Source organism: Myotis brandtii, unplaced genomic scaffold (assembly GCF_000412655.1).
Source record: "Myotis brandtii unplaced genomic scaffold, ASM41265v1 scaffold144, whole genome shotgun sequence".
Classification (NCBI taxonomy): Eukaryota; Metazoa; Chordata; class Mammalia; order Chiroptera; family Vespertilionidae; genus Myotis; species Myotis brandtii.
Window position 1 is genome coordinate 1,997,198 of NW_005355159.1, and position 18,267 is coordinate 2,015,464.

General features: G+C 41.6%; 1 protein-coding gene across 4 annotated transcripts in view; it reads right to left on the minus strand.

The window, feature by feature from the left end:
- USP3 (ubiquitin specific peptidase 3) overlaps positions 1-18,267 on the minus strand; it is a 103,043-nt gene that overhangs the window by 2,417 nt on the left and 82,359 nt on the right. For all 4 annotated transcript variants that reach the window (XM_005861084.2, XM_005861082.2, XM_014535492.1 and 1 more), the window contains 6 exons: positions 16,284-16,430; positions 11,738-11,844; positions 11,276-11,356; positions 4,046-4,164; positions 2,876-2,989; positions 2,658-2,725 (listed from right to left, as the gene is read on the minus strand). In XM_005861084.2, the coding sequence (XP_005861146.1) occupies positions 2,658-2,725; positions 2,876-2,989; positions 4,046-4,164; positions 11,276-11,356; positions 11,738-11,844; positions 16,284-16,430 (636 nt within the window). The remainder of the gene's footprint in view (positions 1-2,657; positions 2,726-2,875; positions 2,990-4,045; positions 4,165-11,275; positions 11,357-11,737; positions 11,845-16,283; positions 16,431-18,267) is intronic.

Below are 18,267 nucleotides of genomic sequence, written 5' to 3' on the forward strand. Positions count from 1 at the left end.
CGTGTGACAGGGTAGAGCCATAACCTCTCCATCAGCCCTGCCCCGAGTGTGACAGTGGTGGCGCCCCAACCCCCTGATCGGCCCTGCTCTGTGTGTGACAGGGGGCGGTGCCCCAACTCCCCTATCGGCCCTACTCTGTGAGTGACAGGGGGGAGCTCCTCAACCCCCTGATTGGTCCTGCTCTGTGCATGACAGTGGGAAGCTCCTCAACCCCCCTGATGCGCCCTGCTCTGTGCGTGACAGGGGGCAGCGCCCCAACCCCCGAATCGGCCCTACCCTGAGCGTGACTAGGGGTGGCATCGCAACCTCCCCATCCACCCTGCTCTGTGCATGACAGGGGGCGGCGCCCCAACTCCCCAATTGGCCCTGCTCTGAGCCCGACCAGGGGCTGCTCCTAGAGATTGGGCCTGCCCTTTGCCACCAGACTGCGAGAGGGCACAAGGCCGGGCTATGGACCCCTACTCCCCCCCGAGTGCACAAATTTTTGTGCACCGGGCCTCTAGTAAAAGCATAATATGCTAAGTGTCTGGTCATCCGGTGACCAACTGACTGTTCAACCAATCAAAACATAATATGCTAATGATATGCTAAGGCCGCTCAACCACTCGCTATGACGTGCACTGACCACCAGGGGGCAGATGCTCCAACTGGTAGGTTAGCTTGCTGCTGGGGTCCAGCCGATCAGGACTGGGCAAGACAGGGCCGGACACGCCCTGGAGTCCTCCCATGGTCCCTCCCCGGCCCGATCGCACACCGGTGGGGCCCCTTGGACTGGCCTGTACCCTCTTGCAATCGGGACCCCTCGGGGGATGTCAGAGAGCTGGTTTCAGCCCGATCCCGCAGGCCACTCCCCTTGGGAGGGAGCCAGATGCAGGGCTCACGGTTACGAGCGCTGCTGCTGCAGCAGCACAAGCCTTTCCCAATCGGGACTGATTGGGCGCGAGACTGCGGCAGGTGCAGTGGGGCCGGCATGAGTAGGGAGCAGCAGGTAGGAGCTGCAGGTGGACTGGGTTTTGGCTCAATCCCTGCAGGTCACCCAGAGGGGCCCCACCCGTGCACGAATTGGTGCACCGGGCCTCTAGTTTACCAATAATGACCAATCTCATCATTTATGATTCTGAATAAACATCCCAAAATCATCAATCATGAGGGGAAAAAATAGCATGAAAGAGAAGTACCAGAAAAAAAAAACACAGTAATTAACAACTGAGGAAATGAAGGCAAAAAAACAGAGACTTTAAAAATTCTAATTAGTACCAATGTTTTCAAGAAGATACTGCAACCATAAAACAAGAACAGGCTGTTATGAAACAGTTATGCGAAAAAATGTGATCTCCACAATATAAAAATTCATGGAGGTGCTAATCTTTAATTTGGAGAGATGTAACGCAGATTGCTGATTTGGCAAAATAGGCCATGGCCGCCTTCAGGAACAAAAAAATAGAAAACATTAAAGAATAATTGAAATAATATGTGAAAGATCCAAGAAAGTTACTATACATTTAACAGGTGAGGTGTTCCAGAGGAGAGAATGGGGTGGGAAAAAAAATTCCCATTATTGGAAGACACCAGACTAAGACTGTCCCTTATCAACTATCAAGCAGGAATATATCTGATGTTATTTCTTAAGTCCAAAGACAGAGGATCCTACAACCTTTCAAAGAGAGAAAACAGGTTGCCTATAGAGAAGTGAGTTGCCCAGCCAGTGTGGCTCAGTGGTTGAGCATCAACCTATGAACCAGGAGGTCACGGTTCGATTCCCAGTCAGGGCACATGCCTGAATTGCTGGCTTGATCTCCCGTGTAGGACTTGCAGGAAACAGCCAATCAATGATCTCTCTCATCATTGATGTTTCTATTTCTCTCTCCCTCTCACTTCCTCTCTGAAGTCAATAAAAAAAAATATTTTTTAAAAAAGGAGTAAAGAGTCAGAATTGTAGTGGGCGTGTTTATAATTCTGAGTGGTGAAGTCAATGGAGCAAAGTCTACAAAGTTCTGAGGAAAAGGATATTCAATATAGATAGTGGTTTTTTGAAGGTAAAATAGTCATTCTCAAACAGACCAAACTTTCAGGGAGGAAAATAATAAAAAATTATTCAACAAAATAAAAAATGAAGTACAGGACATGAAGTAAGTTATAAATAATTTTCCATTTTCCCTATTTAAACATCAACTGGCAAAGGAAATTACTTGAGTAAAGAATGCTCCGGATTTGTGTAAACCACGTCCCATTTAGCTTTTATGTGCCTTCACTTCACAACATTCTTGCAGGAATATTCTTTCACACAAAAACTCAAGGAAAATTCTATTTCACCCACTTTAACCCTTAGAGTGCCGGGAGCGCTATCAAAGCTTCAAAATGGCGTCCAGTTCTAAGTCTGCTTTTATTAGTGATGATGATATTGCTAAATATGTCAATGTAGTAAAGGTTTCCTTAAGTTTTTGAATATGTAACTTCATTTACTTGCGATTCATAATTTTTTTCCTAAACTGCTGTAAAATCAGCAAAAATGCCTTGGCAATTTTAGCATAGTTCATAGGATATTGGTTGGCACTCAAAGGGTTAATGTACCTGAATCCACATTTTTTAGGGAGTTTGGGGAGAATGATCAAGAGTGGTGCTATTCCTAACTGGGACCAGCCCGCTGACGTACTCACCCGGAACCATGGTGCACCACCACAGCGGCGAGGTCGTACAGGCAGTTCTCAGGGCCACTGTTCTCAGGCTGCGGACAAGGGAGAAGGCATCCCAGGACCGAGTTAGGAGCAGTGGTCAATGGCATCCATATCTCCCACCTCAATGACCTCTACCCTGTGTCAGTGAAGACTTTTACTGAAGAGCGTCTTCTCACCAGCTAACAATGGTATTACCTTACCTCTAGTAAGTAGCATTTCATGTCTAGACCTCTCAGTGGAAACTCTACATATGTGTCAACTTTGTTTCTTAAATATGCTGTCCAATGAAATCTTTTCAAATGTAAGCATAGCACCTGGATCAGAAACAAAGGCAAAGATTGTAAACAAACTACTTGGTTAACTGTCTCTCAAATATTTTAGGTGGCTTATCAGTTTATCTTTTGATCCTTGACATTGCTTTCTTCCATGCACATACTATTGTGATATTATGATTTGTAATAATGAAACGTATTATTTGGTCGTAGCTCTCTTTTCTGGTATATGGCTTCTAAAACTTAGAATTTCCTAAGTGATGAGAGTAATCAAGGTCTTTTGTTATGTGAATGAGGTGACTGGTGGACCTCACTGTAGGATGAGGGCCCTACCTCCCTGCTCTCTGGTAGGGTAGAGGGATTGGAAGTTGAATCAATGGCCAATGGCCAGGATTTTAACCAGTTATGTCTATGTCATGAGGGCACCTGCAGAGTTCCAGGTTGGGGAAGCAGAATGCTTTCATATGCCCCATGCTGGGCCCCAAACTCCACAAGACAGGAGGGTCCTTTGGGGCCTCATCCTATGTATCCTTTATCTCGTTATTGATTCCTATCCTTGGTAAATCAGTAATCTAGCGACTAAACAGGTTTCTTCAGTTCTGTGAGCTGCTCTAGCAAATTAATGGAACCCAAGGAGGGAGGTTGGAAATATCTGATTTATAGCCAATCAGAAGAACAGGCATCTAAAGTGAAAAGTGTGTGTGTATGTGGGGGGGCGGGGGCGGGGTGCGGGTAAGATAACCTCCAATGTGTAGGTCAGAAACCTAAAGGAGCAACCTGGGCTTATGATTGGCTCTGAAGCGGAGGACAGTCGTGGGACTGAGCCCTTAAGATGACATTCCCTTCAGCGAGTGTCAGAACTGAGTTGGAGTGTAGGTCACCCAGCTGGTGCATTGGGACCTCTCTCCCCTCCACACACTACAAACTATGATGGGGACACATTTATGCCTTATCAGAGGGTTTATTTAGCTTTTACTGAAAACACTAGAGACTAATACAGGAGAGATTACATAAAGTTACAGAAACAATTTGCTTTTCATCAGTCATAAAAGCACTGTTCCCTTGAAACTGCATTAGACTTTGAAACTCAACACTTACCTTGGGTAGTTTTTGAATCCAAAACTTTTTAGTGGACTTTTGTTTCTTTTTGCATTTGTGGCACATATATAACTCTGTCTCATCAAGCTCTTCTAGGTCGGTAAAACTGCGAAGACAATCTAAAACCAAATTGATTTTGGCAGCATTACATCAGGAAGCCTTTAATAGAGGCAGTGTACTGTAGAAAAAGACTGAACTTTGAAAGCGAGCAAGTTAGGTTCAAATCTCGGCTCTATTAGCTATGTGTGACTGTGGAAAAGTCAGCTCTCCTCAGTTATAAAATGAAGATAAAACAACAACAACAACAACAATAGTAATACCTACTGTGAAGAACTGCTGTAAGGGAGACAAATAATGTGTACAAAGTGCCTGGCATCATGTCTGACATTTGGTAATGATCAATTAATGACAGATGGTATTTTTTTTAAGTTGGTATTATTGTTGTTGGGTTTGCTGTTGTTAATGAGATAGTCTGAATAACTCTGATTTAAAAATTTAAAAACTACCCTAATGAAATCAAGGTTCAAACAGCAATTTTCTCTCAAAGTTCATAAAAAAATCACCTTAGATCAAGCAGTTTCAAAGTCATAACTTATTAGAAAATAAACATAGATTACAGAAGGCTACCTTATCAACCTTCCTCCTGTACTGCAACAAATCCTCTGTTCCAGACTTTACTTTCAGTCCCTTGGATAGACCACATATCTACCTAACTATCTACCTCTCTATCCACCTACTTTTAAGAAAGATCTGTGTGGTCTGGAGCTTGGTAAACTGTGGCTCCAAGCCACAACCAGCCACCCTGGGTTTTGTAAATAAAGTTCTGCTGGAGCACAACCACACCCACTCCTTTATATATTGTCTGGCTGCTTTTAGGCTGCAACAGCAGGGTTGAGTAGTTGGGACATGGACCTTTATAAAACCTAAAATATTTTTTTAAATATTTTTATTGATTTCAGAGAGGGAGGGAGAGAGAGAATCATTGATCAGCTGCCTCCTGCACGCCTGCAACCCTGGCATGTGCCCTGACCTCCTGGTTCATAGGGCAATGCTCAACCACTGAGCCATGCCGGCTGGGCAAACCTAAAATATTTACTTATCTAGCCTCTAATGAAACTGCTGTATTTATGAATATTAATAAATAAAAATGCTTGGATGGTTTACTTTAAAAAACACCCAATTAAAAAATGGGCAAAGATAAGATATACAAATGGCTAACATGCACTAGAAAAGATACTCAACTTCATTAATTATTAGGAAATGCAAATCAAAACCACAATGAGTCCTAGCTGGTTTGGCTCAGTTTATAGAGCGTCAGCCTTCGGGCTAGATCTCCAGTAGGGGGCATGCCGGAGGCAACCAATCAATGATTCTCTCTCATCACTGATGTTTCTCTCTCTCTCTCTCTCTCTCTCTCTCCCCCTTGCTCTCTGAAATAAATAAAAAATATATTTTTAAAAATCGAAATCAATGGAAAAATATCCTCGGGTAAGGATTAAAAAAATAAAAAATATATAAATAAAGTTTAAAAAATAAACAAGACACAATGAGATACATTTTACACTCATGATGGTTATTATTTTTAAAGAACAAAAAATGGGAAATAACATGTTATCTAGAATGTGGAGAAATTAGAACCCTCATGCATTGCTGATGAGAATGTCAGATGGTGCAGCCACTGAGGAAACCAGTGTGGTGGTTCCTCAAGAAGTTAAACATAGAATTACCATATGATCTAGCAATTCCACTCCTAGGTCTATACCCAAAAGAACTGAAAGCAGGGACTCAAACAGGCATTTGTACATTTATGTTCAAAACAGCATTGTTCACAATAGCTAAAAGGTGGAAACACCGGGCCCTTCACCACCTGCTCCTTTTCTGCTAATGAAGCCCCCTTCCTCCAGCAACCTCCCATCCCTCAGCTTCTCGTCGTTTCCCAGCATTTCTTGCTTCCCAGCATTTTCTTCCTTCTACCTTTTTGAGAAGCTAAGACTTACAGGGTGACCACAAAGTGGTCCCACAGCCCATTTATGCACAAGATAGCGCCGTTTCCTCCTTTTCATGTGAGGCCATGTGATAAACCAAAACAGAATGAAAGGCCCATGCAAGCATGTCCAACAAGCAATACAAGCTGAGCCTGGTTTTTCAAGCACTCGGTTTAAAAAATGGTGGCCCAGCTGCCTCTAGGAGCCCTTTTCTTTTCTTTTCACACCTCTCCCTGCAGCTACAACAGGCTCAGGAGTCCCACAATTGCTACTGTACCCAGACAATGAAGCAGCCTCACTGTCAGCTGCATCAGGTCAGAAGGCTGGTGTGCCCGGGGCAGCCACTAGGGAATTTCAACAAAGAAGCAACATCATACACTCTCACTAAGCTAGTGCAGAACTACCACAGTCATCTCCATCTGGGTTTTTAAAAGCTTCTTAAGCTCTTCTGAAAACCTAATGCCCATTTGTAATGGTTTCTATGGGTTAAAAAACAAAACACAGAACATACTTTTTTTCCTAAAAAGTTCCAACTGCTGCCCCTTTATAAAACAGCTTTTAAATCCGTTTTTAAACACAAATATTCTTAACCATAGTATTTCTGGGCTTATAAGGAATGGGTGTTTATTTTCCTTTCTGCACTCTTTTAATTTTCCTTGTTTGTAATAAGGAAAACCATTATGAAAAAAACATCCACACACATATCTCTTTAAGAGGAAGATTGCCTCAATACAGCATCTCCTCTACATTCATAGATTTGACAGTTGCCATCTATAATAATAAAAGTGTAATATGCAAATCGACTGAACAGCCGAACAGCAGAATGACCATCCCGATGACCATGCTATGACACGCACTGGCGCCAGGCCAGCCAAGACGGGTGTGATGTGATTGGTTGGGGGGTCCCGCCATCACCCCATGATTGCCCCACAGAGGAAGGCCCAGGCCACCCTCTGCAGGACGACTGATTGGGGAGGGGGGGCTCTGCAATCGATCGGCCCAAAGAGGGAGGCCCAGGCAACCAACCTGAGGTCAGGGCCTCCCTCTGTGGGGTGACTGATTCGCGGGGCTCCCGGACTGCAAGAGGGCGCAGGCTGGGTTGAGGGACCCTCCCCCTGCCCCCGCACCAAGTGCACGAATTTCGTGCACTGGGCCTCTAGTTTTAAATATTTGAACAGTCTGACCCTGAATGTACCAGAGTAATATTTTGCAGCAGCACAAATAGGAATTTCACCTCAAAGCTTATATATGGAAGTGAATTATCTCTAGTAGGTACCCAACAGTCACATCTCAGCAAAGCTTTGTTGTTCTCTAGTGACCTTCACTTCTCTCATTAAGGACTTCAAGAAGCTGCTTAAATTTTCATTTGTATTTCATGAGGGGGGAAAAAATGCCTTGGTGGTTTTTGAAACTCCTAATATTCTCAAAGATTTCAGGGCATATATTTCACAAGTGTCAGTCTTCTACATTATATTAATAGGATCCCTACGGAAAGCAAGGAATGAAACTGGTTTGTTGAAGTTATTAAGTCATTTTTATGTATTATGTAAATTTAATTTAGCAAAGCAGTAATTGGGAAGTATGCATGAATTAATCCACATTTTTATTCCTCTCAAATAAATACATAATTATAAAGGTGACACAAGTTAAAAAATTCAAACAATATAAAAGAACACGAAAAAGAAGTCACAATTCCATTTATTCCTGAATCCCATTCCCTAAGATAATCACTGTGAACAGACGGTGTATGCTGCTCAAGAATTTTAATGCTCATATGAATGTTTTTTTATCTTACACAAATGGATTAATTCAATATACATCCATCCATGGTGTGTTTTATTCTACAATATTTTGTATTTATCTTTCTGTGCCTGGGCTATTCATCAACTTTAGATTTCTTAATTGCTACATAGTATAATTTATTGAGCCAATGCCCTACTATTGGGCATATAAACTGTTTCTGATTTTTTTGCAGTAAGAAAGAATGCTCCAATGAGTATCATTTACATATGCTACTGTCCACATTTGCAAGTGAAATTACTATGTCTAAGGAAATGCCTATTAAAAATGATCACTACCCTCCAAAAACTGTACCAATTTATACTCCTAACACCAATATGAGTGCCCACTTTCAAAAATCTTCACTAACAATGGCTATTATCTATCACTTTGACCAATTTTGTTTTACTTATACTTGAAAATGTGAGACATTTTTCAGATGTTAAACTGACCATTTGCATTTTTCTTCTTAATATACTTTGCCCAAGTACTCTTTCTCATATATGTTACAAATGTTTGTTTCACGTTTATCAACTCCATTTGCCATTTTTCTTGTTTTTAGTACCAATCAACCATCTAAGCTGTATCATGCACTCTCCAGGATGGTCTTAAGAAAGGAAGGTTGGTATTAAAGCATCTGGGATGGGTAGTAAGTGCAATGCTACAGAGAGCGGTAAGAACCATGGATATGACCAATTTGGGCTGGGGGTGGGAGGGGGGGGAGACACAGCAAAAAAAAGGGAAAGAAGCCTGAAACCAGTGTCTCTTGGGGCTTCCACCAAAGATCATCTGGATTTACTGGGTTTTGTTAAATATTAGGAAATACTTTTTAAATATATACCCACATATTTATATCAAGGAACAGTATTTTTTAAAAAATTAATGTCAATATTAATACTGTTCTTATTGGAGAAATTTCAAAATGAAGTCAATCCAATTTAGATTATATAGTTTTAGGCTAATTCCTTTAATAATTTAATTTTTACTGATTCCCTCTAACTGATCAAATAATGTTTATTTTATGACTACAGGCCCGGTGCATGAAATTCATGCATGGGGAAGGGGGTCCCTCAGCCCAGCCTGTATGCTCTTGCATTCCGGGACATCCCTCTCACAATCCGGGACCGCTGGCTCCTAACCGCTCACCTGCCTGCCAGCCTGATTGCCCCTAACCACTCTGCCTGCCTGCCTGATCACCCCTAATGACTCTGCCTGCCTGCCTGATTGCCCCTAACCACTCTGCCTGCCTGCCTGATCACCCCTAACCACTCACCTGCCTGCCTCATCACTCCTAACCACACGCCTGCCTGTCTGATCACCCCTAACCACTCTGCCTGCCAGCCTGATAGCCCCTAACCACTTGCCTGCCTGCCTGATCCCCCCTAACTGCTTCTGCCTGCCTGATCACCCCTAACCATCTCTGCCTCGGCACCCCCGCCACGGCTTCGTCAGGAAGGACGTTCAGAATGACATCTGGAAGGTCGTTTGGCTGTCTGGTCTAATTAGCATATTACGCTGTTAATATTATAGATTAAGTTCACCTGTGTTCACATGCTACAAATATAAAGTATATCTGATATCAAGTATACTGTGATATTTAAAAAATTGATCTCAAGCCAAAAACAGTTTTGGATAAACACACAATAGCCTATATTAGGAGGAAGTGGAGTGGATAGGGCTTCCTTAAACTTCTGTACTCCTGTTCAACAGAGACAATCAGCACTCACACAGGTGGGAACAAACTGAAAGCATCTATGAGGGTTGGTTTGCTCTTGTTTCTCAGAGTAGTCCAGTGCCTTTGACCGTCATCAGCTGAGAGATTTCCAGAAACTACCTGAGCAACAGTTCTACAAGCAAGACTCTGCTGCTCCTATTTAACAAGCCAAATGCCGCACAATGCACCTGTGACACAGAGAAGCTTGCCCCTCCCCAAACAGCTATATTTTTACTCAGATAAGTTGATTCTAGAGCAGTGCTGTCCAGTAGAATTTTCTGCAATAATGGAAATGTTCTGCATCTGTGCTTGAATACCATAGCCACTAGCCACATGGTTACTGAACACTTAAAATATGACTAGTGCAGGTGAGCAACAAAAATTTTAAATTTCATTTTAATTGCATTTTAATAACCACATGCAACTATGGTTGCCATACAAGGCAGTGCAGTTTTCAAATCTCTTTTTTAAAAACCACACACAAAACCTTCCTGTCTGTCTGTCTATCTATCTATCTATCTATCTAAAAGCCAGCGACCAGAATGCCATAACAACTATAACGACCAGTCGCTATGACGCCTACTGCAGCCAGCAAACCGGCCAGATCGAGGATGGGACTGGCAGGCCAACCTCCCAAAGCCCCTCCCTCCAGCTGGCCCCACCCCCGATAAGCTCCAACCAGCCTGATCGCCTGCGGCCCCTCCCCCCAGTCAGCTCCGCCCCCGATCGCCCCCCCACTCCGATTAGGGGAAAGGATGGCCAGCCAACCACCCATGGCCCTTCCCCCAGGCTGCTGGCATCCAATTGGCCACCCCACCCCATTCAGGGGTGGGGCCAGCCGGCCAATTGCCCTCAGCCCCTCCCCCAAGCCAGCCTGGCCCTGATCGGGCCGATCAGAGAAGGCTGGCTGGCCAACCTCCAATCGTCTCCTCCTCCCGACAGGCCCGGCCCCGATACACCCCGATTGGGGCTGGGCCACCCGACCCCACCCGTGCACGAATTTGTGCACTGGGCCTCTAGTCTAACTATAATTGTGACAATACTCCCTAAAACAGTTGAAGGGAAAAGAATTACTTTTAGTCAACATGCAATTTAGGGCAGAAATTATGTTGCTTGCCTTCAGTGTACAGTTGCTTAATGATAGAACATGTATTAGGTCCTCTTTTTTCTATCCTAGTTTCTTCTTTTTATGACTAAACAGAACAATTAGTCATTATAGTGGCTGGTGAAGGATAGGTCTCTTGCCTTGACTAAAGTAGTTAAAACTCATCAAGGAAAAAAGTTGTTCAAAATCTTGCAAAGTAAATGTAAATTTTAATATTCTTGCAATTAAAAGTAGGGCCTATGTTTAACCAATGGTAGTATCAACAGATTCCTCACACTATTTGTCATACAAAAGCATAAATAACACCATAATTCATAAAACTTTGCTGAGTTTTCTTTCTTCCTGTGGATGCTAGTGGGATATCCATAGCATAATTCTATTTCATTAGGTCAGAAAAGGTTTTGTTATGAAATTTCACTTTTAAAAGAGAAAAGTGAGAAACGTTTTATGCTTGCCCTACTATCTCTGACAGGCATTCTCATTAAACAGAATTTTTTGGGACAGGAAGAGACATCCAGGTTTGATTTTTGTTAAGTTACAACACAATTCATTAAAGTGATTAACAATACAGCACGTATTGATGAAATTTACAAACATATTCGGGTATTTCAGAGCGAAAAAACAATTCTAGAACATTAATTTCTTACCTCGTAATGAACAAACTGGTCCATTTTCTTGATTCTTAGAGCGCTTATTTCTGAATTGACTTGGAATATCTAATGAAAGGTCTTAAAAGGAAATAGGAAAACAACTGTTAAAGTCATATAACTCAAAAAGTAATTTCAAAAAATATATATATTTCTTTATTCATTTCAGAGAGGAAGGGAGAGGGAGAGAGAGATAGAAACATCAATGATGAGATGATGAGAGAGAATCATTGATCGGCTGCCTCCTGCACGCCCCCTACTGGGGCTCGAGCCCACAACCCAGCCATGTGCCCTTGGCCAGAATCAAACCTTCAGTCTGCAGGCGGATGCTATATCCACTGAGCCAAACCGACTAGGGCAAATGATGTATTTTTAATGATTTATCTCCACTGTCTTAATTTTCAAAGGAAATAAAATTATTTTAATACAATATTATATCTCCACATACCAAATATGTCTTACCTAGGAATGGATCAAACTTTCTAGATTCTGTCCCACATATAAGGCAGTTAACCTCATTTTGGAGAATGCCTCCAAATATAGCCGTGACAACTGTAGATGCTCCATTTCTAAAGAAAATCACATAAGAAAACATCTCAGTAAAAAAAAGAAAATAATTTATATTTAAATTACAAAATAATGCAAAAACTTTAAATCTATATAAATGTATTCTAAATAAAATAGTTAAGCCATTGTTTGGCCTCCCCACAGGCCCTCTTCCAATCCACTACTTTCTCCAACAGTAACCAACACTGGACATTTGCCACTCCTAACAGGAGTCACGTAAGTGCCTACACTCAGGGCTAGAGAACACCTTCCCCAAAATTATATGCTGAAGAAAAGCGGGAACTGCCTTGTATTTGAGTCTTTGAAAGGCCTCTCATCTTACAGGGAGCTCTCAATTCCTTTACTTTGAACCACTACCTCAATCGGAAGTAGATTTCCATTTTTCAGATGGTCATCTGTCAGGTTTGGGGAAAAAGAAGAAATTTCATACTTATTTAGTAGTTATTGAGGGAGTGCTAACTTCACAATTAAAGTGCTGAATGTTACTGTCAATGAGACTTAAAAAGCTCACTTAAAATATTATAAATAACTAGAAGCCCAGTGCACAAAATTCATGTACGATGGGGGAGTCCCTCAGTCCGGCCTGCGCCCTCGGGGGATGTCCGACTGCTGGTTTAGGCCCGATCCCCGTAGGGCCTAAACCGGCAGCCGGACATCCCTCTCACAATCCAGGATGCTGCATGCACCAGTGACCATACTTTTCATACAGGTGAAAGGCATCTTGCTGTTGTATGGGCAACTACATTTTTTGCCCTGATTATAAAAAGTAGTACATAACATGATCCTTCTGAGGCAGTAGTACCATTTTCCCCATCTTATGGGTGGAAAAACTGAAGCAGAGAGAAGTTAAGTAATTGGCTTTGTCACACAGTTATAAGTGTCAGAATCAGGGCTGACCACAAAATGTACAAGCCAGAGTCCATGCATGTCATCGCTGCATCATCCTGTTTTTTCAGTGTTAGAGCAGCCTTGCCAGGTTTTAATTTTTTAAATCTAGAGACTGTTCCCAATATATAGAATAGGGTCCCTAGGCCTGGCCAGCAATCAGGGCCGATCTGTGGGGCGACTGGTGGACGGGGCGATCGGGAGACCCCTGCTGGTACCCGCCTTGGCTGGCGGCCTGGCGCCACCTGCTCGCCGGTCCTGCCCCCCGCCACCACTGCCGGTCACCTCTCTCTGCGGGATGACCGATGTGCGGGGCAATTGGGGGACCCCCGCTGGCACCTGCCTTGGCTGGTGGCCTGGCGCCGCCCGATGGATAGCACCACCCCCCAACCCCCACCGCCAGTCACCTCCCTCTTGAGGGGACAGATGCTCAACGCAGGAGCTGCATTGAACGTCTGCCCCCTGGTGGTCAGTGAGTATCATAGTGGCCAGTCGTTCCGCCAGTCGTTCTGCCATTGGGTCAATTTGCATATTAGGGTTTTATTATATAGGATTCCTTTGTGGAGATCAAGAATACACTGCTTTAATAAAAAAAAAAAAATTGTCCTAATGTTTGTGAACCTCTTGTTGCCTCAACTTCATCAAATGTAAAACAGGAACAATGTCTATTTCTCTCAGAGGCCTGGTGTGAAGATGAAATGAGTCATGTATGTATAGTGCATTTAGGCAAGTGCTTACCAAAAAGAAAGCCCTTAAATAATTAGGATCATATCTGCTTTTTGCTCTTATTTCCTTAAGTACATATTTTGAACATGTACCCCACTTTTTTGACAGCTGCATGGCATGCCACAGTATGTACATAGAATGAACACAAGAACAACTGAGAAAGTGCACTAGTGAGAGCATCTTACCTAAGAACAGACAAACATGTAAATTGACCGTCCCTCCGCTACGCTCACCAACCAATCAGGAGAATATGCATATTAACCCAACAAAGATGGCGGTTAATTTGCATATGTAGGCACGAAGCGGCGGAGGGAAGACTGAAGTCTCCGTCCGGAGCCACGAAGATTGAAGGCTCCATCTGGAGTGAAGGCCTGGGTCCCGGGTGCCGGAGGAAAACCGGTGCCAGCAGCCAGGGGAAGGGAAGGCCTATTGCATGAACCTCTTTGTGCAACGGGCCTCTAGTCTATATATATAAAAGCCTAAGCGACCGAATGACCAGTCGCTATGACGTGCACTGACCATCAGGGGGCAGACGCTCAACGCAGACGCTGCCCCTGGTAGTCAGTACGCTCCCACAGTGGGAGCACCACTCAGCTGACCAACGAGCACCAGACACGGCTCACGGCTCTCCTGATTGGAACTGACTGGGCGCGAGCCCACAGCAGGTGCAGTGGGGCCAGGATGAGTGGGAGTGGCAGGCGGCATTGGACTGCCAGTTTCAGCCCAATCCCCACAGGCCATGCCGAGGGACCCCACTGGTGCACGAATCCGTGCACTGGGCCTCTAGTGCTATCATAATAGCACATGCAAAGCACCATTCTAAGTACTTTGTATTTATTAACTCAGTTAACCCACACAATAACTCTATGAGGTAGACATGATTATCCCCATTTCACAGACCAGGAAGCTGAAGTCTAAAAGGTTAAGTAACCTGGCCCAAGGTCACACAGCTAGTCTGGCCTAAGCAGCTGTTCTTAACACTATGCTCTTGCTCTTAACTTAACCAATATAATATTAACGAACACTGAGGTTGTTTCAATATTTTGCTGTCATTAATAGTACTACAACACACACTTACACACACTCTGTGCACTTAAACAGTTAACTTCAGCCAGTAAATGCTTCTATGTTAATAGAAATTTGAGGTGCTTTCTGACACTTGCAATCAATAATGCTAATACACTGAGCTGTACTTTCTGAACTGCTCTGAATCAACTGCAGTGATGAGATAGGCAATTCTATTATTTTAAACATTTGCTTCCTTTGGCTTCCTTCCTTTACTGGAAAAAGAAATATATTGCAGCTTTATTATTTTTTTAAGTTGTTCATAAGATATTTGGCTTTTGTTTAGAAGTTTAAAAAAAGGGAAGATATATTGGGAACTGTAGAACACAATGGCCATTTCAGGTGTTAGGTTTAGTATCTGTGTCATAAACAAAAGGCATACCCAAAAAATAACTACTGAAAATAAAGAGACTCTGACTGATCCTCTCATACTGACACATACAATGCTGCCTTTAATTTAAAGAGAAATTACTCTATTTCAAAGCAGAACATTTAAACTCAGTGTAGTCCTTCCTTTATCATTTCTGCCTCTGAGAAAAGGATACCAATCAAGTCAAAATACAAAACAAAATTTTTCATTTAATACTATTTTTAATTTGGTGCTAGCAGCAAGAACAATTCTTCCAGACATAGGTAATTCCCTTTTTTTTTTAATTAAAAAAATTTTTTAATTGATTTTAGAGAGAGGAAGGGAGAGGGATAGAGAGATAGAAACGTCGATGAGAGAGAAACATCAATATTGAGTTTGCAACCCAGGCATTTGCCCTGACTGGGAATGGAACTAGCAACCTCTTGATTCTTGGGTCGACACTCAACCACTGAGCTACACCTGCAGGCAGGTCCTTCCCTTTCTGTACTAGATTCTAATTGGAACCATAGCTACCTAGGACCTGGAAGGTCAAACATTTTGAGAAGTATGGAAATCCATATTGGTTACCCTTCTCTGACACAGCCACATTAGCTATGAGGCTGTTTAGTCATTCAAAAGACCTTATCTTACATATCAGACTTAGCAACTTCCAGGCAATATTACAACCTCTATATATTTCCTACTCTTTCTTTCTTTTGGGAGTTTGTCTTATAAATCCCTTTCCTACATAGGTCAACACAAACTTTTCAAAAATACGAACAGAAGAAAACTACAATTAACTAATATCCAAGCTCAAATATCATAAAACATCTATTTCTTAAGCAAAATGAACATAATAATCTCAATGTCAATTCTGGGTTATTAGTACTTGAAAAAGCAACCTAAAAGGTTTATTTTGTTCATATCGAGAGGTAAGAAAAATTTTCAAGAACTTACAAATTCCTCAATTTCAATAAAGAACAGATATACTTAAAGAAAATTCAAGTCCAGAATGAGGCATTAGGAAAATTCACATTCAAATATTTTAAGCCTTTGTTTTTAGTGAACAAATATAATTACTTTTAATATACGAAAATTAAGTCTTTGAGCCATTCTTCAGTACATCTGGAGGAAAATTTTTAAGTGCTAAATTGTACAAATATTTTCTATTTTTTTTCAAGTTTTAAAATGATCTATCCCAAATAACAATCAGAACTACACCAAGATGCAAATACAAGATGCCTCTGGTCTGGAAGTGGGAGGCATGTGCCAGTCCACTGGTCACAAAGTTCAAGAGCAAACATTTGTGGTAAAGATTAAGGAAAACTCTCCGCTTCCATTATAAATCTAACAAACAATAACACCAACAGAAATATCTGAGGTGCTCCTAAAACAGCAAAGGAAATTAAATCTTACATGCAACATTTGTTACTTGCAGACAGGGTAGAATTCTCCTGCAGAATTGGTGAGCAGGAAACACCATTGAAACCGCCCTGGAGTTCCAAGTGCAGGTGGTCCAAAAGGTAGCGCATGAATTCATGGGCATCCTGCTGTTGATAGCCCCTGAAACAAACAGAAACAGTCTGTCATGGAGGAGGCTCCACCTGCCCAGCCAAAGCCACAGGAGGGAAAAGCGTGGGGCAGAGATATAGCCCTGCGCTCAGAGCTCAGACACAGCGAGGCTCCTGGAGACTTTTCATCCCCACATGCTCCATGTTTTACACACAAAATTTCTCAACAAGAAAAATAATTCTACTGTTTGAAAACATGGAATTTTAGAGCTAACTTGACTTGTAGTAATCTCAACTGACCCCACTTTAGAGATGAGGTCAAAGAAGGGGTGTGAGGGTGTGATTTGCCTAAAGTCCTGCAGAGACAGAGCTATAACCCGTGTGTCTCTCCTGGATGGACTCTGAATCTTCCCACTGTCCCACTGGCCCCTCCAGAAGATGCTCAAATGTTAAAATTTCACATCTTAACCTCACCATAAAACTAGATCTAAACCACCACCACATGAAATAAGGAATCTAAAACTAATTCTTTAGATTGAAAGATACTAATTTTTAAGCACTGGCTGAAAGGAAAAGAAAAATTTTCTAAAAAGTTAAGAAGACATCTAACATTCTATACCTAAATCCTAATCTCGATTCCAAAGACACTTTTAAATAAATACTTTTAAAAATGCATTGACTCATACACAATTATTCTCTATCCTAAAATTTGAATATATATAGCAACATATTCTTAGGTTACTTCTTTCACTATATTCAGATAGGAAATTACGTGGAATTCTTATACTAATGCAGATCGATGACAAGTAAACAGAAATGAAGACTGACAGAAAATAAAGCTGATACAACTGGAAGGTCACAGAGGTTTATGTAGAAAAAAATAAATCAAGCAATGAAATATAAGGTACTTGCATAAAACTGTTGATGGAAAAGACTTCTGCCTACATTTTGCCAGCATGGGAGGTTCTCTTTAATCTATCCTCTAAATCTCAAGGTTTTCTGGCTTGGTCTTGAGTCAAAACTTCCACCGCTCTTCCAGGCAATGGTTCCATAAACAAAATTTCCTTCAACCAGAGTTCCCCTCAATCTATATTTTCCCCCTTTTCCTGAAATTTCTCCTGGAAATAAGAAATTATGAAAACAGTCTGCCTAATCAATGAAACTTAAATCAGAAGTCACTTCAGCACTGCACTATAACTTTTTCTGAACTACTTAGCTACTAAATTTCAACATGTGTTCAAATATTTCTTCTAATATTCATATGAATAAATGTTTACATTCACAGTCAAAACTATTCATTCAAAGTTGGTAGTTCCTTTATGTACCTAACGAGGTGCTTTAAACCTTTTCAATATAACATCCTTTTTTTTTTTCATGACTCAAAGGTAGTATTACTACTTTAGGACATGTGTGAATTTCTACACATATAAAAATAGTTTCGTTCCTTCCTTCACCAAAATGATTTCATCATGTTTGTAAAATGGATCATGAAAAACCAGTACTTTGTAGTTATGCCAATTTGCATTTTCATCAAATACATTTAAAAAAAAAAGTTCCTAGGGGGAATGTCAAGGAGGAAAAAAAAGAGACATAAGTAATACTCTTTGTAATACTTTAAGCAATAAAAATAAAAAAGAAAAAGAAAAAGAAAAAAGGAAAAAAATGTTCCTAATGTATACTAATGAATGATTCCAACCACACCATGATTTTATATTCTTTTATCAAAACACATTATATTCTAATGTGTGTTTTTTACCATTGGAAACACATTTTTAAAAAATATATTTTATTGATTTTTTACAAAGAGGAAGGGAGAGGGATAGAGAGTTAGAAACATCGATGAGAGAGAAACATTGATCAGCTGCCTCCTGCACACTTCCTACTGGGGA